General features: G+C 39.8%; 1 protein-coding gene and 1 pseudogene across 1 annotated transcript in view; one reads left to right on the top strand and one right to left on the bottom strand.

Annotated features, from left to right (window-relative positions):
- Window positions 1-26,348, bottom strand: part of DCHS2 (dachsous cadherin-related 2) — a 314,696-nt gene that overhangs the window by 147,236 nt on the left and 141,112 nt on the right. The window contains exons 2-3 of the mRNA XM_036852069.1: window positions 19,006-19,197; window positions 4,264-4,495 (exon numbers count right to left, since the gene is read on the bottom strand). Coding sequence (XP_036707964.1) covers window positions 4,264-4,495; window positions 19,006-19,197 — 424 coding nt within the window. The remainder of the gene's footprint in view (window positions 1-4,263; window positions 4,496-19,005; window positions 19,198-26,348) is intronic.
- Window positions 25,216-25,704, top strand: LOC118895216 (annotated as a pseudogene).

Genomic DNA, 26,348 nt, shown 5'->3' on the forward strand with positions numbered 1-26,348 from the left:
CGAGGCAACGTAATGTCTGTTGTCAGATATATGAGAGCGAGCAGGAATTTTTGTCTGTCTTATACACTGATGTATCCCAAACACCGAGAACACTGCTTGGTTCATATCTGTGGAAACAATGAACTTGCTTCCATTTTCTGCCTTTCTTTTCAGAACTTTTGACTTTTCTGTGTGTCATTAACATGAGATAAATCACAAAAATTTAACCACAGGTAGCCCTAGCAAAAGAGGTAACTGGGCAATAATAAATGACCCACACAAATGCGTGAAACCTGTCACCTTAAAATAATCTGAATTAGAAGTAATGTTTGTTGCAGAGTAAAATTACTAGATAAATAAGACAACACAAAAGACAGAAATTGCTCCTTTTATTTACTAAAGAGACTACTTCAGACAATGTAGAAAAAAATCAACCTGTAGTTCAAAAACTGGGATTAAAAATACATGAAAAAGAGCTATTAATAAATAAGCTTCTTGTGTTTCCTCCTTTTAAAACTCAAAACAGTGTGGTCTGCCTCGTGCCCACATCAAAAGAACCCACTAACTGAGAATAACAGAAACGAAGGCTTAAGTCAATCTCTCTCTCCTGGTGCCGAAACCCATTATACAAAAATGTTCTTTGAACCAGCAACACACTTAGAAAGCCAGAAACAGAACAGGAAGATAAACCCACAAGAGAAAACAACTAGGACATCGCCACACACCCTCCAGTTTTCTCTAAAACATTTTTCTTCCCAGATGAACACAGTAAGTCCAAGAGCTCTATTTTTAATGCACGAGTCTTGTTTGTGGCACAAACAGATCAATGGAAAATCTCATCTTCATGAACACTTGAGGCTATAACACAAAGTATGTAAGCTTATAAAATACATGTCTGATATAGGAAGCCTCAAAATGAAAGCACAAAGGAACCAATGAGAAAATGAATGAATGTCTCTAAGAGAGAATTTTAGAGTTTTCAAGAAGTGACAATGTATAAATTGGCTATCAATTCTCAATTTCTCCTCTACTATATAACTATGTACAACTATATGCATGTGTGTGTGTGTGTGTGTGTGTGTGCGCATGTGTGTGTGTGTATTTACTTTGTATACCTAGAAAACAGCTGGCACAGTTACACTGGAGAGGGAATTTGGGAGAATTCTGGAGAAAGTGGGGGTAGGCCCTAGTGTCTCTGCCATGCTGCAATGGGGAAAGAGGATTTTAAATGAAGGTTTGCTCTGTGTTATCAATGATACTGTCTTGCAATTTCTTAAGAGGATGTAATAAGGATTTAAATCACTTTCCAATTATTTCTAAAGGTCATTTATTCATTTATTCCACATATATTTATTGACAGAGGCAACTTCTTGAGACTATGTTTACACTGGCAGGCTCCGTAGAGACAGGCCTTTATAGTGAAAGCAAGAAAGTCCAGCCTTTTATAGGTTCAACAAAGACACAGATCCAGAAGAGGAAAACCATATTTCAATACAGCTCCTTGTTCTATTCTTTGAGAACATCAACAGTTAAACTGACTTTTATGGCATGGCCTAGAGGCCTAACTATTATGTACAAAACAGGAAATGTGTCCATAGTTGTAGTCAACCAACAGATGAACAACTCAACTGTTCAAATTGGAGACTACCTGTTCACTAGGCAACTTTTTCCCATAGTTAATCATGATACTGTTTCATTCTCTTCTAAAGGTTAAAGTAAAGCATTACCAGCTCTTATGACTTTCTCATGAGTTGTGATTAGGTGTAACCACATTCTCAGCACTGTAAGACTGAGAATGTTTTCACCCTAAATGCAGCAACATCGAAATTGCCAACAATAATAACCCAAGGTTACTTCCATTACGAAGTTGGTCTTTGCTTTAAAAAAATACCATGATACTTCCCTAGATAATAACCTACTTAAAGTGTTCTCCCTGATTAACAATGGCATTTGTCTAATTCCCGTGCCAGGAGTGGAAGCTTGTGGCTGACTGAAGCCAGCACAATAACAGAAATATCTCCTAAAAACACAATACAGTATAGCTCATTCTTCAAGATCATCCAGGGGAAACTTGAGGATGAGTGTGTTGATGTCTTTTAAAAACAATCTGCTAGGGCTTCCCTGGTGGCGCAGTGGTTGAGAGTCTGCCTGCTAATGCAGAGGATACGGGTTCGAGCCCTGGTCTGGGAAGATCCCACATGCCGCGGAGCAACTAGGCCCGTGAGCCACAATTACTGAGCATGCGCGTCTGGAGCCTGTGCTCCACAACAAGAGAGGCCGCGATAATGAGAGGTCCGCGCACCGCGATGAAGAGTGGCCCCCACTTGCCGCAACTAGAGAAAGCCCTCGCACAGAAACGAAGACCCAACACAGCCATAAATAATAAATAAATAAATAAATAAATAAAAATTAAAAACAATCTGCTAAATGCTTTTAGATCCTGTGCCCTGCTTATGGGCTGACCTATATATTTTTGGCAATGCTAGTGCCCTGGAGGGCCTGACCATTTAAATAGCTAAGGTCCTCAGTTTACATGAATTTCGAAAAAGCCAAGATAAGTAGACTAATTTCCTAAAAAAAGTATTTTCTTCTGATCTTTTAAATGTTAAAAGGGCCATATCAGTGGATTATTTTGAGCAAGGAAAGTTTTGCCTTATAAAGACTGCCATTGTAAACAACTAATCCCCCGGCCAGTCATACATGCCAGGCGAAGTACACTTACCAGGCAAGAAGCAATGACTCTTTACCTAATGGGGCTCATTGAGAGGGCAAACTAACTCGGTAGATCAGATTCCCCGTGTCAATTATTGTTTGTTGCTAATGAATGTGGTCATTGCAAAGGATGTTGTACAAATCCAATGAGACAATGTACAGAAACTGCCTAGTGTAGCACATGACATCATCATCATCACAACAGAAACACGTTCCAACCATGCGCAGAGCAGGTGTTTTAAGAAGAAATATAATATTGAGAAGATCTCTGCACTCCCATGCTCAATGAAGCACTATTCACAATTACGAGGTTGCGGAAATAACCTAAATGTCTATCAACAGATGGATGTATAAAAAAGATGTGGCATATACCTACAATGGAATATTATTCAGCCTTGAAAAAAAGAAGGACTTTCTGCAACAGAGGACAATATGGATGAACCTGGAGGACATGATGTTAAGTGAAATAAGCTGGCCACAGAAGGACAGATACTACATATTTCACTCATATGAAAGATCTAAAATAGGCAAGTTCATAAGATCCAAGAGTTGAAAGCTGGTTGCCAGGGGCCAGCGAGGAGGGAGAAATGGCAAGTTGTTAATCAATGAGCGTAAAGTTTCAGTTAAGCAAGATGAATAATAAACCCTAGATCTGCTGTACAACATTGTACCTCTTGTCACCAATAATGTACTGTACACTGAAATATGTGTCAAAGGGTAGATCTCAGGTTAAATGTTCTTACTACAATAAATAAAATAAAATATTTTGTAAAAGTAAAAAAGCAAAAGAAAAAAAATTTTTTTCTTTTTCTTTGCAGCCTCATTTTTGGACAAAATATCTGTAATATCTCCATAGGATTATAATGTAATATTATACACTTGAAATTTTATAACCAAATGTTGGTTATAAAATACCAAATATTGTAACCAAATATTTCAAACTTTTTTTTTTGTTAACAACAAACTAATAGGAAGAGGAAGTAACCTCTTAAATATTGATTATTTCTGAAAGATTGTTTGCCCATTGGACTTTTTTGGCAGATACACAATTACCACATTAGAGAACTAAAAGGAGCTTTAGGTATCATTTCAAAAACAAGGAAACTAAGACCCGAAGAGATTAAGGGAATGCCAGACCTAGTACCAGAAAGGGATTTCTTTGGACGTCCGTACAATGCTCTTTACACTAGTGGGGTGTATTTGTATGTTGAAATGATGCAAGTCATCCTTAGATGATCATACAAATGGGGGGGACATATTTGCAAAATAAATACCACTAGCCAGCATCTTTCATAATTTACTGCCTTTAATCCTCACAAAAACTTTGCAACATAGGGATTATTAGCACTACTTCTAAGGTAAGGAGACTGAAGCCAATGAAGGTCATAAGACCAAGAGGAGGCAAAGCTGGGAATCAGATCCAGTCCTAACCTACAAAGCCCGGCTCTTTTCAGCATGGCTTTCTGCCTTATGGAAGGTGAAGTGAGTCTTGCAACACCCCTGCCAAGGAAAAACCACTTCAGCTAATTTTCTGGCTCTTATGCAGAAGCTGTTGATTCCAAGCTCACATACCTGTGGTGGAGTCGATGGTGAAAAAGAATGACAGGTCTCCGAGGACAAGCTCATAAGCCACTGTTCCATACATCCCAGAATCTCTATCTGAGGCAAGAACATTGATGATCTCAGTGCCTGGCTGGGTCTGGCCGCTAATGCTCGTCACATACGTTGACGGGTTAAACACGGGTTCATTATCATTCACATCCTCCAGTTCCACACGAACAAAAGCTTGGGCGCTGAGTCCACCCTGTTGGATGGATGAGAAGTGGTTACAAATGGGTCTCACCTGAATACTGGGATGCAGAATAACTGAGAAGGATCCTAGAATAGACTTTTGAAACAACAAATATATATATATATATTCATTTTAAATATATATTCATTTTACTTTTAACCTTGAGCTATGAGTTCATGGTATCTATACTCCAATGCTGATTCTTAAATAGGAATGAGAGTACCACTTAAAGCTCCTAAGAGGCAATAATTTCAGAGTAGAGGCCAAAGATATTCAAGGAAAGTTTCCCGGATGTCCAAAGAGTAAAAAAAAATCACTTTCACCCCCCAGATAATCTTTAACTGCTAAGGAGAAAGGGTAAGGGAGTATTGGAGGGGGGTGCAAGAAAAGACTGACCCATATGAGGGAGCTAGACTTCAGTTATTTGGAGGAAAAGCATAACAGAGGAAAGAGCAAGTGCAAAGACCCTGAGACAGGAGTGCAGTACATCCCAGGCCTGTTCAGGGAACAGCAAGGAAACCAGTAGGGTGATATCAAAGGGGCAGGGGCAGTTCACAGAGGGCTCTTTGGGCCTCTGAGAGGACCAGGCTCTGACCCATCTGAGGGCTTTGAGCAGAGGAGTAGCTTGATTTGCCCCTGAATGGCAGCAAGGTTGGAAGGAGGGAGACCAGCTAGGAAGCCAGAAGAATCATCAAGTCCAGAGCAGAAGGTAGCAGTGAAGGTACTTTTCCTACAGACTTGGGGCCAGATTTGTTTTGGGATTCTTAATTTTCCATGAATTAGATAAGAAATATAGTGTATAAAACAGTGAGAAGTGGATCCCATTCTGGTTTTTTGTGTGTGTTTCCTCCATCTAAAAATAAGGAGCAGGAGAGAGAGCACAATAGAAGAAGATAATCCTCTGCAATTTTTACTTTTCTAAAGTAAAGCATATGTTCCTACTTAAAGCACGATTTTCTATTTCTATCTGGTACACTTTGATACTTTCATCTTGGACAAAAATCCTTGGTAAGTCACAACAGCCTGAGTTTTCTCACTCACTTATCCTCCCTCCCTCTCTCTCTCTCTGTCTCCCCACATCCCCCCCCTCCCCCCACCAACTGTGGCAGGACACACTGAGCAAAGAAGAAAACCAAAGGCAGTGAAGAAGAAGGTTTGGCACAGGACAAAGGGAGCACGCTGCTGTGGGCTCTGGAGGGAATGTGAGCTGAGGGTGATGAAGGGCAAGAGAGAGAGCATCATTTCGTATTGTTTGGGATGAAGTTAACCATGAATCCAGAAATGCCTCGCATGCACTGAGGGCCCATGTACCCCAGACACTGGGGACTAAAACAGAATTGAGAAAGACTAAAAAATAGTGTGATTTTCCATGTTCTAAGCTGAATAAAGTGCCAGGCCTATGCCAGTTTTAAATTAACAGAGTAAAAATAAAAACAGTGGCAGTTCCATCCAGTCTGTTTCCTTAAAATGCAGACTGGTGCTGTGTCTTCAGCAAAGCTAAGTAACCTGTGGGTCCACAGGTGGAGTGCAGCGAGGGGGCTGCAAGCTGACTCCTAGCAGACGGGAAAGGCTGTGCCTGCTGATTCTCCAAACCGGATTCCCTCTCAGTTTTGCTTTCCTTTTATCCTTACTTTCCTCTTTCTTTTAAATTTCTCCTCAAGTTCAAGAAGTCATTTAGGTTTGGGGTGGGGGGACTGAGAAAGCAAGTAAGAGAAGAAATGAGAGAATGGGGAACATGTGAAGAAATGAAGATCACTCCACCTTAAGACCTTTAAGAACAAAGATGTTCATTCCTGGGCTATCCATGAAGACCCTCAATCAGGCCATGTCACCAAGAACAAGCAAAATGTTAAATGGACAAAGTGAAGAGCTTGTTGTCACAGATTAGTGAATCTTTTTGCAGGAACAGTATTATACATAGATTCAGTCTTCCTTTTTTATGAATCCAATTTTTATCTGTTAGATGTATCAATGAGGGCACTTTCCTCTTATAATAACCATTTGTGAATGAATGTTAAGTGCGCGTCACGTGTATTTTCACCTTCGATTGTTATAATCTCCCTTTCTAAAGATTTTTATGGTTTCCCCCATTTTTACAACTAGAAAACCAAAGCACAGAGAGCCTATGTGACTTGTCCAAAGTAAGTGAGACTATAAATAGCAGATCTGCAACTGGAACAGAGATTAATCTGTCCCCAAAGCCCCTGTGACTTCTTTTAAATTAGACCTTTAAAGTATTGCTATGGTATAAATTCTACCTTTCACGAAGGAGTTGTTTAAAGACTATGCTACGGGCAATGCCAACCATGGATTCCATCTCAGAGTTAAGTCCTGCTTATAAAGGACTTAACATTTATGAGACAAACACTATACAATGGAGTTTGTGGCACAGTGGGACAATCTGGAGCCAGGAGATCTGGATCTGACATCTGGTCCTGCCGGCCTCTGGGACCACAGCCTCAAGAACGTCAGGGAGCCCAAGGCTGAGCTGCGTATTCTGTAAAGCGGGCCACCTGTTCACCTTGCAGGCCTGTTGTTGGAAGCAGTGATATAATATGTATGAAAGCATTTATTATGGCTAATCACCATCAATTATAAGATTTTACAGGCTCCTTATCCTAAATACTTGGGACCAGATAGATTTGCCTTGGAATCCTGACTTTTTTAAGTTTTATAAAAGAAATATAGTGTCTATACCTAATGAGGTCTGGAGTGGCAGCCCATAATCAAGCACTTAATATTCTGCAGCAAAATGGATGAAGAGACACATTTAGAGGGATTAAAACAACAACAACAACAACAAAAAAACATGAATAGTCTCATGTCGGTTCAAGTCAGATTTCTCACCAAATAAGTTTTCAAAACTCTCCATCTTGAGAGCTTTCAGAACTACACAAAAAAGATTGTGGATCTTTATTACTCAGATGCAGATGTGCTGTGAGCACTGAATGGAGGGAAGCCTTAGGGCTGAAGGGATCCTTGAGATGGGTCCTCACAAACAAATAAGCTTTCAGAGCTCCAGCGGGTGTGCAGGTCTGAGTCTGGAGGAGCCCTTTTTAATCGGGAGATGTGGACCCTGAAGCATGACTGCCGTCTGGGGACTGAGGAGGACCCGGTATGGTCCCTCCCAGTGAGGTTCTAAGGCAATCTTTATTTTAGTGATTCCAAATCAGAAGAGTGGGAGAAAATTGGAAATGTGGTTTGGAGAGTCATAGCCAGATATTTGAGGAAACTAGAAGAATTCGGGATCCAGTCCCATTTATAGGTAGATAACAAAACTAAAAACTAAAAACTAGAATCTGAGTGCTTCAGCTACAGCCAATCCAATCATTTCCTTGCTTTGCTTCTGCATCTTCTTTATAAAAATCCTTCCCCTGCTCCTGTCCATGGAGCATTCCTAACTACTTCTGGTTGAATGCGGCCTCATTTGAATCAATTTTTGCTCAAATACATTCTTAAAACTTGAAAAAAATAAGATTTAAGAAACAGATATTTCAGGTAAAAATAACATCCTAGAAAATATAAAGATTTTTTTAAAAAGTCTCTGTCATGTTGTAGGAGGGGTAAGCACACTGGCATAGCTTGGAGGGAGAAGTAGAGGGTGGGAAAAATCTAAAGAAAAGCCTTGATGGTCAGATTCATGGAGCTTGATCTAAATGCTAAGGAGGATAGACTTTATTCTGCACACCTGTAGACTCTCTCAGTAAAAAGTGTGGCGTGTACACCCTGAATACCTATATATTTACTAATAAATTATATATTCATTTACTATGCTAAATATTACATATATTAAAAATACCACAAAAGTTTTAAAAGGATGAAATTCTAAGTTGTAATGTTTTCCTCCTAAACCCCCACTTGGGACACTATTGCTTTCATGAGTGAAGGGACATGATCAAATCTAAGTTTTAGAAAAAGATACCTGAGGTAGCAAAAAAAGATGCATCATAAAAATAAACAAATAAAGAGGTTCCTTAGTCAAAAAGGAAACGGTGGATTAACCAAGTCAAATGGGTTCTCGGCCTCAGGACTTGTCACAGAACCTTCCCAAGGCACATTTCTATCGGGTGGGGTGAGTTCTGAGCTGTTCTCCACTCTTATTTACCACAGAACCCTCAGTGGAAGGAGCATCTCAGGAGGCAAGTATCCCACAGATCACAGTGTGGTGAAAGCTAATCTAAGCTCACTTTCTCCATTCCATCAAGTGTTCACCTCCCAATCCTCTGAAACTGAACTTCTGTCCAGCTCCTCAAGACTGTCCTGATCATGCAACCTCTGAGAGACCCTGACCAGAACCACCCAGTAAGCTGCTTCCAGGTTCCTGGCCCTTAAAACTGCATGAGATATTAAATGCATATTATTTTAAGCTGCTAAATGTGGAAATAATTTGTTACACAGCAATAGGTAACTAATACACCTCATAAATTCTGTATATGAATATTTCTTAACTTTGTCTTATCCTTTCTCTTTCCATCAACAAGTTGTGGTTCACTTTGATATATTTAAATCATTTAGGTTTTAAAATTATGGTAAGAGACTCTTAACCAATCTACCTGAATCCCAATCCTCTCAAGAAGTGCTGTGAAAGTTAGGAGTATTTGGGGAAATCACCAGACTTGAAAGCATATGATATTGAAGGCAGGAGGGTTGTCTAGGACCAACAATGGATATGGAAAACTACCTGCTGTTTTGTCTATTTTGGCCATTGTCTACTCCCCATGCTCTCTGTTTTTGCCTCTGGGACTCCTGAATAGAATATTAATATCTATCCTTCATGTCTCTTAGCTTTTTCTGGGCTGTGCTTTCCTTTGCCAATGCATTCAAGTCTATAGTTCATAATTCAATGAGCAAAGGTGAAGGGAACTGAGGGTCCAGTTTGTTAAGGAAAAAAAAAATCAGTGAACCGTGGTGTCACCAAAGCCAAGAGAAACAGTGTCCAAAGAACAATTTCAAGTTCCTTGAGAAACCGAATAAAATGAAAATAAAGAAAGAACCCCAGGATGTGTCACAATGTAAATCATGTTCCTAAAAGCAGTTTTACTAGAGAGATGGGATGGGAAGAATGGATCAAAGAAAGACTGAAAACTGAGGAAACAGAGACAACTATTTTAAGTAGATTTGCTGTGAAAGATAGAAGAAGAAGAAAACGGTTTTCTCAAAAGGTACCTGAAATCAAAAGGAGGCTTTTTTTCAAAAGATGGACACTACTATTATTTTCTTTTAACATCTTTATTGGAGTATAATTGCTTTACAATGGTGTGTTAGTTTCTGCTGTATAACAAAGTGAATCAGCTATACATATACATATATCCCCATATCTCCTCCCTCTTGCATCTCCCTCCCACCCTCCCTATCCCACCACTCTAGGTGGACATAAAACACCGAGCTGATCTCCCTGTGCTATGCAGCTGCTTCCCACTAGCTATCTATTTTACATTTGGTAGTGTACATATGTCCATGCCACTCTCTCACTTCATCCCAGCTTACCCTTCCCCCTCCCCAGGACACTAGTATTATGCCCTGTAGGCTTATGGGAGATATTCAATCTAATTTGACAAAATCATTACAGAAGTGAGATACTTAAGAAGGCTGGAATGGGGGGAGCCTGAACAGCAGAGGGATTTGCTTTCAATGCAAACAGGGACATCTCTACTAACAGGAAAGAGGGCAAATGATGTGAGCCAATAGCTGGCAGGAAGATAAGGACTTCTCTCTCAAGCAGGTATGTTATTTTTCTCCAGGCACATTCAGCTGCTTAGGTAAGTACAGAAAAGGCAGAGTCGGGTTTAGATAGGGCTGGGGTTTTATCTGGAAAGTTCTGTGGAGCAATGGAACTAAAGGGAGTTTGCAGCTGAATGACTTTAAAGACGGGTCAACAAACTAGTGGTCTTAACAGGAGATCACTCTATGGGAGTGGAGGTGCTATGTAAGTGGAGAGAAAGATGAGAATGCTTATCAGAATACAGCATGCTGGAAGTTAAGATTTCAGAGGTTGGAAACCAGAAAGACAAGGAATTGAGAGGCTCAGGGTGTTGGGTGGTCTGAAAAATGGACAGTGAAGTTTCCAGGAGGGAACAGTAATGGAGAGGAAGACGAGTAAGATGTAAAGGTCCTTGGTGACAACAAGGTTTAGAATATGACAGCAGCAAAAAAGAGTGTCCATGGTGTGGTCAGACAATATGAACTTCAAAAGGAATTGGTTCTGGAGAAAGGAGTAAAAATGATTTGGATGCTGCAGTGGGCAACAGGAGGGCACCCACCTCAGCACCTCGCTCCCGGCATGTGATTAGCAGAATATGGACTGCTGCGCGAGAGAGCAAAGAGGAATCGGTATCCTCAGGGGAAGCCTGTTTTGATCAGGGCAAGAAGATGAAGAAGCAGTCAGACACCAGTCTGAGTGTGCAAGAGACTTTGCTAAATGATGGACCAGGAGTTCCAGAGGGCGTGGTAGAAGAGTATGGGAGGGTGGGTAGGAGATTGGTCCAAATTAAAGGATGAACAGAGCAGGACGGGGATGAGAATACAGATGATGGATGGCTGGGAGGCTTAAACTTCTAGAGGTAAGAATGAGGCAAAATGGCATTTAAGACATCTGGGAATTAATCCTGGTAGTGTATTAAAGAATGGCAGACAAGCATTTTTCGAGATATGGTTAAGACAATTTAGCTAGAAAATGTGGACAACTGGGCAATGGTTTATTCCTGAAACTGGGGTAGCAGGGTTGTGATCAATGAAATATAAGAATAAGCACTTGAATTCTTTTTGGAAAATGAGATAACATAATCTATTAAAATTAAAATGAGCGTGCCCTATGTTTCAGTTATGTAGAGTAAATAAGTTCTGGAGACCTAATGTACAGCATGATGATTATAGTTAAAAATACTGTACTGTATACTTGATTTTTGCTTAGAGTAGATCTTAAGTGTTCTCACCACTCACTATGTTTGATGATGGATATGTTAATTATCTTAATTGTGGTAATCATTTCACTATATGTACATATAATCAAAACAACATGCTGTACACTTTAAATATATACAATTTTAACTTATTAATTACACCTCAATAAAGCTGGGGGGGAAAGGAAAAAATTAGTCTGCCCTTTTACTTAGCAAGCTTGCTTCCAGAGATTTATTTGCATTATACACAAACTCTGCAGCATAACTTCAATAGCCAACATTTATCATGAATATATATAATGATGTCAATCTACTTTCTATATTGCTAGTCTTAAACAACCCTCCCCTAAGCCTAGAGTGGTGAGATAAGAGTCGAAATAGCTTTATCTCAGACACATATTTCAGCTACAGAGTTCAGGATGTCACAAAAAATAGAGATAGAATGTTAATAAACACACACACCAAAAAAGAAACATTCATTTACAGAAAATGAATAGTAAAAGGAAATAGGAGTTAGATATAAGCATGGAATAATTCAATTATTGTGAAAAATCACTTGACTTGCAGTGTAATCCAATTATTTATTTTCATCAGGTAATTTTATAGCATCCTCATGACTTCTATGTATGAGGTAAATAGCAGCAATTGCAGTAGCAAAAATAGACTATTTCAGAAGTAATTCAGGTAGAATAGAAGTGATTGAGTTTTAAAAATATTGACAGTCATCACAAGGATAAATAGAGAAGAAGCCCAGAACATCTAGGTATTTTAATAAGAATTCTTCTATTGATAGATAAATATCTCTTAGCAACCAGCAGCAAATGGGTTCTCAGCAATTATCTTCCAAAGAGTTCTCAGGACATATATTAGAAACAGAAAGGATCAGAGGAAAAACCATAGATTGTCAAGGTAATTCTGTACAGTTAAAGGCCTTTGTCAAGGTGCAGTTCATTGTTTTAATTCAATTCATTATGGCCTAGAATTCAACATCTTGGACCTAAAATATCTTGCCTGAGTTCATTAATTTTTCAGATTGGAGCTAGATTGCTTCTAGGGGACAGCCTACCAAGTCGTTATCAACCTTCATATCTTCATCTTTACCAACCTTTTTGATTAGGAACATGCGTTGTGAGTAGACATTGCATAGAGTAATGATGACAGATGAAGACTTCACCCTGTAGAAATGCACAGTTCATCACAGAAGGAATTTACAAAGATTACGCTGATAGCAAAATAAACCCTGCACACTGGATCACACACACACACACACACACAAGTTGCTTGCTCTCATACATTCTGACGCAAACACTAGGGACACTGGAGGCAGTTTCAGGTCCGAACAAAGTGAAGATTAGGAAGCTGTTAAAACCCTATGGTTTGGGGCTGTTCTAAAATTTATCTTTAAAAATACATCACCAGGTCTGCCCCCAAGAGGACCTGCCTCCAGGCTGGCTGAGTGTGCAGCTCCCTTCTGGGGCCCCCGCCACCAGGAACCCTCATGATGGGCAAGAAGGAGAAGACAGCGGCCAGTATGGAGAAGAAGTTGTCCAAGTGCTGGGGAAGGAGGAGACCCTGAGGTTCTGATAGCCCATTTCTAAATGCTAGATGCTAAAAAGACTCAGACAATAGAAACACTGTGATTCCCCCACTCACCAATGTTGAATGTGTCATTCTCTGCTCATTCTGAGAAAGATGAATTGATCCTATCACTACACAAATCTTTGGGTCCTGCATTTGGCACCCAAGACCTGGGAGCCAGTCAAATCATCAAGAGGTTCTTTAGGTTAAAGCAGGTATCAGACGGTAGCCTGGAAGACACAGCTAATTCTTCTTGGTGGTTTCCACAACAGTACAAGGGATTACATCCAGGACAATGACAAGTATGCCTTTAACCTGGGCACATTCACATGGAGTAAGCTGTCACCATGAGGGACGGGGCCACACCCAGGCTGGGCTGCCAAAGGTCCATCACTCCCCAGGGGACCATATTCATTTGTGGAGGCTACTGGAAAAGTTCAACAAAGGTGGACAAACACACCCTGCATTCAAATAAACTCCAACTAAAGTCTGAGGAAGGAAGAAAAGGAAAATGGGTGTGGACTCAGAGTACCCATTGGGGAATAGAGCTCACTCCAAGAGCTGGCGTTTAGGCAGGTGTGGTTCTGGATCATCAGACACTGCTCCTTGGGGGTGTCTGTGATGAGGAATGGGAAGAGAGCCTGAAGGGCAATGATTTTGATTAACTGTACTTCTATGACAGCTGAGTCAGAGAAGAGAAAACGTAAGTGAGACCAAAAAAAAAGTGAAACCCAAAGGTGATAACAAGCAGGGATGTGGGAAAACCGGCAACCAGGAGCCCCTGGAGGGGGTTAAAGTGGCAGATGCTGAAGATGGGACCATGATCACCATTGAACAAGAGCCCTCCACCACAGGCGACAGGAAGGAGGAAGAGGGTTCAGACAAAGCCAGTGGCCTCTGATGGAGCCAAGTCCTCATTCCAAAATCATACTGGTCCAAAAGCACAGGCTGCTCTACGTTTATGGGGCTTGTTTGAAGCAGGTGACTTCCAGTTCATCCCCAATGACTTGTACTGCCTTGATTTCTACAAGATGGAAGAATGGAAGACTTTGGTGAGATGGATCCAAAAACAAAGAGCATCTGCAGGAGGTAAACTTGGAGAATGATGGAGATGAGTTAAAAGACTCAGAAGGAAGAGATAAAGATGAGGAAGGTGATGACCAAAGAGGAAAGTGGGGAGGAGGGTGAAGAGGAGGAGCACATTGGTGGCGCCTGACCAACAGTATGTGGACTCTGCCCAGGACTGAGCAGTACTGAGTGAAGTTTTCTTGGGACGCCGGGGCCTGACACAAAGGAGAAGAAAGTGCTGAGAGTAGCCCATACCATGACCCAAACTTTCTTTGATGATTTAAGATGCTACTCTGGGCCAGAAATTAAACTGAGCAGTGAATTCCCTGCATACGACTGAGTGTTATTTCCAAGAAATTGGAGTGAAACAAGGTGGCTGCAAAGATTTTCTTTTGTATAGTCTGATGCGTACCAGGGTTCAGGTCAGCCCTTTGCCATCCTCTCTGGAAAGACTCTGCACCAGGGCAGTGCATTGGCTGCATCTCCCTTTTCTGTATCCTGATGCTTTGACATACAGGGCCTTGCTTGTCCTGGAGGGACTGGCAGGGGGTCAGGTGAGAATGCTTTTCCAATGTAAACCAACACTCCCAACCACTTCCTTTATTGGCTCTCACACTCTGGGCCACTATTCACCTGCCCTAATCACCCCACAGCCAGGTACCAGATAACTAGAGACAGCCTTTATGCCCCAGGCCACTGAAACTATTCTATCTAGCCAGTCTTAAGCCTGCTTATTCTGCCTCTCCCATTCCTTCCCTTGGAAACCACAATAAAGGCCCCTACCCAAAGTTTCCCTCTCCCCCTCTGCCTCCTGACTGACCCAGTGCTTCCCGTTGAGCACACACCATGTACACTCCCTCCCAGAATGTGGCATGCTCTTCTTCTTGGGATCTGTGAGTATAACAAACTGTTTTTTCAATGGCAGTTGTCTCCTTACTCATACCTGAATAATAATAAAATCTATATTAAAACCAGGAAGGGTGCAGACCAGTTCTCATCTCTAACAGAGCTGGGCTTAGGATATCACCTCAACAGGAGGATGAGACCTTGAATATGAAGTACCCACAGGAAGGATGTTTCTATTCTAACAAAACTGGAATATGTTGTACTTTGTTGGAGAGTTTTCTATCTACAAAACAAGAAGTTTTTACAGAAGAATATTCTAAACATACAAACACTGTACAGAATATTCACGCACATCATCGTCTATAACAAAATACCATAGCGGGATGGCTTATAAACAACAGAAATTTGTTTCTCACAGTTCTGGAGGCTAGAAGTATGTGATCAGGGTGCCAGTATGGCTGGGTTCTGGTGAAGGTCACAACTTCTTGATGTGTCCTCAGATAGCAGAAGAGGTTAAGGAGCTCTCTGAGACTTCTTTCATGAGGGCACTCATTCCATTCCTGAGGGCTCCACCTTCATGACCTAATCATCTTCCTAAGGCCTCACCTCCTAATTTTATCACCTTGGGCTTTAGGATTTCAACATATGAATCTGAGGGGGACACAAACATTCAGACCATAGCAATCATGAACCTGAAGATTGTCTCTTCTTTGATTTCTAAAAAGTAGCAAAAGCTGCTACACTGTCTGTAAACACTTTCTCAGTTATCCTGAAAATAAAATACCTTTTAACTGGAGAAAAAAAGCATCTCCTTTGTTCAATCTGGGAAAGCTCTATGGAGGGATGGTGTGGTTAAAGATAAATTTGAATTTGCAATAGAGACTGGAGAGCTGAGAGGGAAAGAAGGTATTCTTCATAGAGTAAGTGTGTAGAGTAGGTTCAATATGGAAACAGAAAGAAATAAGGAGGTTTAAATTAAATATCTAGGTTGACTTTTCATTCCACTGCCAATGCTCCTAATTAATGCACTACTTTTTGGCAGTAAAAAATTTCTGGCATAAAGTGATCTTATTTCTATTAAGATAATTTCTACATATACTTTTATAAAATCATCCAAAGAAACCGACTAATTAGAAACAGATGTTCAACTACTGCAGTATTGGATTTAAACTGGTTATGGACTCCTTTTACAATTGTCTCAAAGTCTATTAAGAATATATTTCTGAAGGCTTGGGTAAATGTTTGTGTATGCATATATTGAGTTTTAAATAATCACATAGACTTAAATTAACCTAAACTCCTGTTTACTCTTGCTTTTGTTTTCTACTTCTTTTCTTACATTGAAGCAAAAATTCCTGAAACCACATAGAGAGGGGTTGTTAAATCTAACCAAATACATCATGGTAATTTTATTGAGTTAAATGACTTTATTTTCATGTTAGTTTCTACATGATTACTTGTAATAAATATATTTAGACTCATCTTTTCCCATCAATTCATGTCTTAAGTAGGTAGCTTCTCCCACTAATTTCAAGAGAGAAAGATTAGACCAGAAAGGCGTTAGCAGTACCAATCTACACAAGTAAGTAGTAGGCAGATAAAAAAAGAAATAAGGAAAGTCTCCAAAATAGACTAAGTGAAAAAAATGTGTACAACAGTGCATAGAGAAGACTGCCTTTGCTGTAATGTAATAAAAGTTGAATAAGCTGTTTCTAAAATGTACTTGGAAATGTAAATGGTTAGGAACAACAAAGGCAATCTTGAAAATGAAGGACAAAGCTAAACAAATACATGATATCATGACCTATTATAAAGCTAAAGTAATTAAGAGAATATGCAATTAGTACAAAGGTAGACAAAGAGGTCAGAAATAGGGTGTCCAGAAATAGACACACACATATACAGTCATGTGATTCATGACAAAGGTGACACTACATCACAGTGAGGGAAGAGTGATCATTTCAGTAAATGGTGCTGAGTCAACTGAATATCCATATGGTGAAAAAATAAATGTTCCTCCCACTAGATTGAAATAATAAGTGTGAAAAGTAAAGCAATAAAATTTTTGGAGGAAAAAACAAGAGAATACCTTCATGTCCCCAAGTTAAACAAATACTTCTTAAAAGAACAGAAAAAGTATTAGCTGTAAAGGGAAACACATGGATAAACTGAGTTTAATCAGAATTAAGAATTTCTGTTCCTCAAAAGACTCCACTAAGGGAGTGAAAAGGCAAGCCACAGAACTGGACAAGATAGATGCATAAATATATCCAACAAAGGGCTTCCATTCCAAAAGTGTAAAGAATTCATACAAATCAATAACAAAGAGAAGCCAATAGTACAATAGAAAATGGGTAAAGAATTAGACACTTCACAAAACAAGTTATACAAATAGCCAATAAATATATGAAAAAGTTCTCAATTCATCAGTCATCGAAGAAACGCAAAGTAAAACTCTAATGTGATACGCTACTTCGCAGGTACAGAACTGCTATAAGTAAAAAGACATTAAATACCAAATGTTGGGGAGGATGTACAACAACTGAAATTGGTGGGAGTATAAACTGGTACAACCATTTTGAAAAGTTGTTTGATTTTCTTATGACATAGCAATTCCATTCCTAAATATATACCCAATATAAATGCCTATATTTTTTCAATAAATTACATGTATAACACAGTTAATAGAAATGCTATGTGTCATAGCCTAAAATGGATTCCATCAATTACAAAACAGATTAAAAATTATTGTAAATTCACATAAAAGAATAATATAAACCAATGAGAATGAATGAACTATTGCTACACGCAACAGCAAGAATGATGCTCACAAATAATGTCCTGTAAAAGAAACAAAAAAAAACACATACTGTATGAATTCATTCACTGAAAGCTTAAAAATAGGCAAATAATGTTTGGTATTAGAAGTCAATAATGATTATCCTTAAAGGGTGGGAGGGATGGTCACAGTAAGGGGCCGAGAGAGGGGCTTCCAGGGTACTGGTAATGTTTCTTCATCTGCTTCTATGTATGTTTTCATTCTGCAAAAATCCATTGAGCTGTACACTTATGATTTGTGCAATCTTCTGCATGCACTTTATACATTAGTTTAAAAGTTTACCCAAAAAAGACATAAAAGCCAAATTGAAGGTGTCCCCACTGATCCAAGATGGGTCAATTAATATGAACATCAGAAAGGATAAGGTCAGTAACATACAAAACATAACAAATATACAAAAAATACAAGAATTTATAACCAAACTAGGAAAAAAATCATCAGTAATGTTTGGAGATGGTAAACGCACCAACTCATTATTCTAAAAACTGATAAAGTGAAAGAATCAAGCATTATACTGCCTTTCCTGTATGAATTAGATTTCAGTGTAATCAAATAGTTGATGAGAGAACATTCTTCTTAATTGAAGAATTTCAGATAATAAATGCAAAAGGAAAGACAGAATTCAAAAATCACCCTACTGCAACCCTTAATGAAATAATAGTATGTGTCTGCTGATGTAATAAGAAGCACAGAGCACCACCTATATAAAGCCAAAACTAATCAGTCTCTGGCTCAAAATGCCAGTTTATAGGAACTATGATAAAAGACCATATTAAATGAATCCTAAGGATGTAATCAGCCACATTTAGAATATGGAAAATTTACAAGACAATTGATCGGATTTTTTCTAAAATAAATACCGTAGGAGAAAAGGTAAGGGGGAGGAGTGGGGGACTAACTGTTACAGATTGAAATTTAAGGAATACAGCAATCAAATCCATTTGTGGACTTATTTGGATCTTGATTTAAACATGCCAACTATCTCAAGACATTTTCAGGTAATCCAGAAAATTTTAAATGGAATGGATATTAGATATTATTACAGAATTACTGTTAATGTACTATAGTTGTGTTTTTAAAAAGTCATTATCTGTTAGAGATATTATTGAATTATTTGCAGATGAAATGATATAATGTCTGGTATTTGCTTCCAAACATTCCAGCAAAGGAAAGAGGTAGGGATTTATGAAACAAGATTGGCCAGTTGTTGATTGATAATCCTTAGTATTCTCTAATACACACACAGTGGTTCACTTTTGAGTATGTTTAAAATTTCATACATAAAGACTTACCCCATCCTTAGCTTTCACCAAGAGATCGTAGGTGGCTGGATCCCTTTCCCTGTCGATATCTTGAGAAACACAGATTTGCCCATCATGTGGGTCTATCTGGAATGCTTGAGGTGCTTCATAGCTTTGGAATCCAGCATAAAGAGAATATTCAACAAAGCCATAGAGTCCTGCATCTGCATCGGAGGCTTTTACCTGTGAGACAGGAGGTTGATCAGTGAGGAAAGAGAAATGCTAGGGTCACCTCTCAATGGATCATGAATCATTATCCTGATGTGCACAGCCAAGTAGCCTGCATAGCTATTCACAAAGTGTAGGCTTTGGTTTTCTCTCTCTCTTCTCTTACTTCTGCAACAACTCACCCTCACTCTCCTCCTCCCTTTGTGAGGTCTCCTTTTCAGTCTCCTTTTCTATTCCTTTACTTTCACGTGATCTCTGAAAGTGTGAGTTCCTTGGCCCATTTGCCTTCTTATTCCACTCACTACACCTAAGTGATCTCATCCAATCTCAAGTATTTAAATCCATATACTAACCACCTGATAACATACCTGTGGATTCCCACTCATACCCAAGCCCTTCAGGTGATGGGCTCAATGCTCACCCTCACCCTTTCAGAGCAACAAGGGAAGGACAAGGAAATCAGGCACAATTACTAGTAATCCAACCCAACTGACAGAATTCACCCTGGAGCATGAGATTTGAACTTCCCAAGCCAGATTTCCTTCCAGGGGTAATGCCCCCATCAGAGCCCCAACAGTCATGCAGACTGAACACTACACAGAGGTGCCCTGCCCAGTAGCTGCATGGGGGTGAAATCCAGCCAGTGCTCTGCTTGCCAACAGGTGCACTTACATGGAGCTGTAATGGCACAGAGGAAAGGGCACCTTTCTCTTTGACCATAAATACCATTTATGTTAGCCATTGTCATATGCCTGGTAGGAAAGACGAAGCAAGTGGAATTATGAAAACACTTAACTGATTTATATTAACTATGGGAGTATACAGTGAGAAATACAACAGGCTATTTATAAAACTCAACATATTCTTGAGCTCATAGGCTTGGTATAATTCTTTTGATTTGCAACCCAATTAATAGTAACAGCAAACATCTAAATAGAACTTACAATAAAAGAAGCACCTTAAGGGAAGATCGACCAAAAGAAGAAGGAGAAGGAGATGAGAAAGAAGAGGAGGTAGAGGAAGGAGAAAGAAAAAAAAAGTAAAAGAACTATATGCTACAGAACAGGTACTATTCTAATTGCTAAACATACATTACATACTTATAACCTATAATGAATTCCATTTTACAGATGAAAAAAGTCAGGCTCAGGGAGCTAAATTAACATGCCAAAGATCACATAGCTATAAAGGGTCAAAACTACGATTCAAATCCAGGCAGTTGAACAGCAGACTACACGCTCCTAATGATCATGCTATCCTGCCTCTTGTGTCATCACTTGTCATTTCATCATTTCATCCTTTATTTACTGAAAAAATACTCTCCAAATCCCCTGACCTTCCTTCAGGGAAAAAGTTGCTAGATCAGGTGTAACATCATTCCAAGTAACTCTTTACCTCATATGCAAGTGGCTTTCTCACCAGAATATCATTAACATGAAAAAAGGCAACTGACAGTGATGCCTGTGCTCTTGAGTCTTAGCTGAACCTTCTATTCCCCATGGCCAAATTCCAACTGAGTTCCAAACGGTAGAAAAAATAAAGAGTGATGGCTACTGAAAATAAAAGAATTAAGCAGATCAATTCAGAGAGTTCAATGTCCAACTAACAGACATTCCATAAAAAGAGTACAGAGACAATGAAAGAAAGGAGCAGCTCTTGTTTGGTTCATAGGCCCTCAAAGCCACTACGATACGGGAGAAGGAGAGAGTGGAAGAGGCACTCTGGTTTTTAGCTTCCTCAGCTCAGAAGTTAGGTTCAGCTTACATGTCACTGGCCAGAGATAGTTACATGGCCCCAACCTAACTCAGAGGGAGACTGAGAAAAGTCAAGGATCTCATAGGCATTTGGTGAATACAGTCTCTGCCAAAAGTGTCACTTCATCTCTATAGGAAGACACACATATAAGATTATGTAAGTCACCAAGTGGCCTCTCTATGTAGTGAAATTTAAGCAAATGGAAAGTCATACCTTGAGAAGTCTCCCAGATGTTATCCTACTACAGATTTCATTTTGGCAGTCCTACATATTTCTGTCAGGCTTCTTGGAGGGAGGTGAAATAGAAGACAATCAATCACCTACAATACCTACTGTTCTCAATTAAATCTAGATTGAAAAAAAATCTACTTTTCATCAATACAATATACATGCAGAAGCTAAACCTTAATTATTATGCTGCCTAAATGAAACTCCATCCCAATAACATGTTCAACAAGCACAAGTTCTCAAGAAGCCTGCCCCTTCATCCTTCTATATCTTGAACATATAACTAGAATTTCACTTTGGGGGTTATCTGTGTAGCCTAGCTCAATCAGGGGCAAGTTTGCCCCCATGAAGACATTTGGCACTGTTTGGAGACAGTTTTGATTGTCACAACTGGGGAAAGGGTGTTACTGGCATCTAGTGAGTTGAAGCCAGAGATGCTGCTAAACCATGCAGAGAACAGACTCCACAACAAAGAATTATCTGGCCCCAAATATCAATAACACTGAGGTTGAGAACCCCTGCACCTGACGAAATGCTTAACAACTGGCAATATTATTTCCCTCTTTAATTTTTTTCAGCTGATGACACAGCCTTTAAAATGTATCTTCACTCTCATCTATCGCATGTCCTTGGGCAAAATTATTCATCCTGTGCAACCAGCTAACATGTTTGTGAGTTATTCTTCTCATCAGATGGGCTGAACCAGGAAATCCACAAACTTCCCCACTACAAAGAGCTAAATTCCAAGTACATTTGGTCTACTCCATTCTGTCAGCTGTTAATTATTTAGTAGCCTCACGTTCCCAAAGACACCAAATATATCTTCTAAAACCATATGGTATTCTCAATAACTTTGGCTTGATTGGAAGATAAATACAATGACGTTTAAATTCTAAAACTTCATTCTCAGCCTGTAATAGGACATATTAACAAATAATGTGGCTTATATAAAACAAGTTTCCTTATTTCCACTTTTAAGAACTTTTTTGTCATCTGGACTTTTGGCAAAGCAAAATGTATGGAGTCAAAAGTAGGATAAGAGTACCGATCTCAATTTATGTTAGCAGTTCAGATCCTGAGTTTCAGAATCATGAAGTTAAAATGTATTTCTCCTTGTTTTTACTCAACTCCCTAAAAATATTGGCCTAATATACCAGAACAGCATTTTCCATCCACTAATAATTGGTTTTGAATGTCTACATATAATTTGACATTTTAAAGAGGTCTACATTTTCCAATTTCCATTGACTTACACATAAAACTTAGATAATTTGAAATAATAGAAAATGAAAATGACTTTGCCAAATCTTCAAGAGAAAATCCTGATTAGTAAGTAAATAAGCTCAGTGGGCCCTTTCTTCAGAGACAGCAGCTTAAATCAAAGAAAGAAGCATCTGGTCAGAGTCTTTTATCACAATCTTATGGTGCTAAACTGGGGATCTAGAGGAGATCTTGGGAGGAGCTTATCCTTGAATCTACTCAAAGAGCCACACTACAGCACCCTCAATGCCATCCTTGTATTCCTCCTCTCAATCTCAATTTACCTGTTTTTGACTGAGAGGAATTTGATAATTTTTACTTTAAACTTATTCTCAGAACTGTTCTCCCTTAGTTTGGTCTTTCACAAATTTAATGGAGACATTATAAAGATTCAAGAAATTAATAAAATATTGATATCTCCCTGATTCCATTATTAACTTCCTGAAATTTAAAGAATTTTTATCACTTCCTTCATTTTAACATCTGGTTAAGGATTTTTCCATATGAATGTGTCACGGAGGCAGGGACAAATTGAGAACACTGGTTCTTGAAAACATGTTTTCATGTTCTACAAACAGATTGGATCTATTTGCCTTCCCACCACCAGCATATAACCTCCCTCTACTTGGGAAGGTATCCTCTTCAACAACTGGGCACCTGCCCAGCCAATCACATTGGCACCCTGAAACCCAAAAGTCAACCCAGAGTCATAGATAGGGTGATATATTGCTAGCAACACTGTCCTTTACCTGTTGCTGGGCAATCATATCACACTTAATTCAGTGATGTCTGTACAAAAGCCTCAGAGCCCAATCAAAAAAATGAGTGATAAACCAAAAAAGTCCTAGGGAAAAAAAAGTGGCTGCACTTAAAATTTAAAATTAAATAATTCACTTTAATTTGTTCTTACTGTAATTTCCAAAATTTCTACCATGAGCATAAACCAGTTTGAAGAAACAAGGTTATTGACACAGCATACTTACACACAGAACTTGAAATAGAAGAAAAGGAGACAAAGGAATCACAAAATAACTTCTTACATTGAAGTGCTTGGCCAACCATGGATCCTACAGCTAAAACAGGATTATAATATTTCAGTGGAAACTGGATTCAGGATTGGGGAGCACATGGAATCAAGTATGCCACTCTCTGAATACAATTTTGGCAAGTTCACCAACGACCAAGTCTAACAATCAAGGCTGGGCCCTTATTTTCTACACCACTCAGCTGCTTATCACACAGTGAATCATCTCCTTCTCACTGAAGCACTTCCTCATCAGACACCACACTGTGACTCTCTTTCTCCTCCTACACCTCACTGACCCCCTTCAGTTTTCTTTACTGCCTCTGTGTTCTCTTTCTGACCTCTGAATACTGCAATACCCTGGAGCTCAGTCTTAGGGCCACTTCGCTTTTCAATCCTCAGTCATTGCCTGTATCAGGCTGAAAGGTGGCCCCCAAAAAAGACTTGTCTGCCTTCTAATCCCTGGAAACTGTGGATTTTACTTTATTTTACAAAAGAGTGAATATTACCTTATATTGCCAAAGATGTGATTAAGGATTTTGAGAGGAGTTTATATTGGATTACTCAGATGAACCCTTAATCCTGTGACAAGTGTCCTTATAAGAAAGAGGCAGAGATATCCCACAGATAGAAGAGGAGGAAGCAATATGGCCATGTAGGCAGAGAGTGGAGTGATGCAGCTACAAGTCAAGGAGTACTTTACAGGTAGCAGAATTTAGAAAAAACAAAGAAGGGATTTTCCCTTAGAGCCCCCAGCGGGGCCAAGGCCCTGCTAGATTTTGTACTTCTAACCTCCAGAACTATGAGCAACAACAATTTCTGTTGTTTTAAGCCACGAAGTTCATGGTTATTTGTTATAGAAGCCCTAGGAAACTAATACATACCCTGAGTGATCTGACCCAGGCCCAGGGCATTAAACCAACATATACTCCCCCAATACTTGGACTTGCGCCCCAGATTCATGCATCATCCAATTACACCTCCTCTCAAGTGACTAATAGGCACTTCCAACGTACTACGACCAACCAGAACTCTTAATTCCCACCGCTCCAAAATCTGCTGTCCTCCCAGTGTTTTTAGTGAATGGCACCACCATTCACTTATTGTTTTGGCAGCCAGAGAGATACTACTGAAACGACACCAAATCATGTCACTCTCCTGCTCAGAATCTTCCAGTGGCTTCTCATACTTATAAAATCCAGCTCTTTCATTTGACCCCTTCTCTGACCTCACCTCCCACTTCTTTCTGACTGACTCACTCCCCTCTGGATACACTGATCTCCTTGATGAATCCACCAGCTTGTATAACTTACTCCCTCACTTCTTTCAAGTCTCTGCAAACACCACCTAATCCCCCCAGAGGCCTTTCCTGATCACCTTACACAAGAGTGTCACCCTCATCTCTGCCATCCTCTGTTCTTGCTTTGCTTTTCTTCAGAGCACTTATCTCTATACTTCATTATATGTTTTTATGTATTTGCTTATGTAATATTTGTCTTCCCCACTGGAATTACATCACTCTTGCTCCCTGCTACATCCCCAGCACCCACAACAGTACTACCTGGCTCAAGATGAAGATGCTCTAAAACTTTGTTGCAGGAATGAAGGAATCTAATATTGTACATAAAATGCAAGCATGTTTTAGAAATAGCTTTTATAACTAATCTAATCTATTTTGACTTTAGAAAAATCACGTAAGTATAAGAACAAGATAGCTTTACAGATACAAGGGCCACCCTCCTGGAGCTTCATGGCACTGCCCAGCCATGGTCACTCCTACCATGCTCTTTGACATGGCCACCGCCAGCGAGCTCTTGGGTCACATCTCCTTTGAGTTGTTTCCAAACAAATTCCCAAGGACAAGCAGAAAACTTTTGTGCTCTGAGCACTGGTGAGAAGGAATTTGTTATAAGGGCTCCTGCTTTCAAAGAATTATTCCAGGGTTCATGTTCCAGGGTGGTAACTTCACATGCCATTATGGCACTGGCAGCAAGTCCATCTAAGGGAGAATTTGATGATGATATTATCCTGAAGCATAGGGACCCGGGTATCTTGTCCATAGCAATGCTGGACCCAACATTAATGGTTCCAAGTTTTTCATCTGCACTGCCAAGACAGAGTGGTTGAATGGCAAGCATGTGGTCCCTGGCAAGGTGAAAGAGGGCATGAATATTGTGGAAGCTGTGGAACGCTATGGGACTAGGAATGGCAAGACCAGAGAAAACATCATCGTTGCCCACTGTGGACAACTCTAATAAATTTGACTTGCATTTTATCTTAACCACCACACCATTCCTTCTGCAGCTCAGGAGAGCACCCATCATCCCTGTCTGCATGCATCATCCTATAATCTCTGTGTTCTCACTGCACTTCTTTGGGTTCCATATTTTCCTTGTCCCCCTCCAAGTCTTGCTGGACTTCAGAGTTAAGTTTATGATTATGAAATAAAAATTAAACAACAACAACAACAATAAAAAAACAAGATATTTCATAACACCCATCAAACACTCATTGAGGAATATTTTTTTTTTTTTAATTTTTATTTATTTATTTATTTATTTATGGCTGTGCTGGGTCTTCGGTTCGCGCGAGGGCTTTCTCCAGTTGCGGCAAGTGGGGGCCACTCTTCATCGCGGTGCGGGGACCGCTCTTCATCGCGGCGCGCGGGCCTCTCACCATCGCGGCCCCTCCCGCTGCGGGGCACAGGCTCCAGACGCGCAGGCTCAGCAGCCGTGGCTCACGGGCCCAGCCGCTCCGCAGCATGTGGGATCCTCCCAGACCAGGGCTCGAACCCGTGTCCCCTGCATTAGCAGGCAGATTCTCAACCACTGCGCCACCAGGGAAGCCCGGAATATTTTTTTATTCCTAAAACACAATCCATTAATCAACCTATATCATC

Source organism: Balaenoptera musculus, chromosome 5 (genome assembly GCF_009873245.2).
Source record: "Balaenoptera musculus isolate JJ_BM4_2016_0621 chromosome 5, mBalMus1.pri.v3, whole genome shotgun sequence".
Taxonomy (NCBI): domain Eukaryota; kingdom Metazoa; phylum Chordata; class Mammalia; order Artiodactyla; family Balaenopteridae; genus Balaenoptera; species Balaenoptera musculus.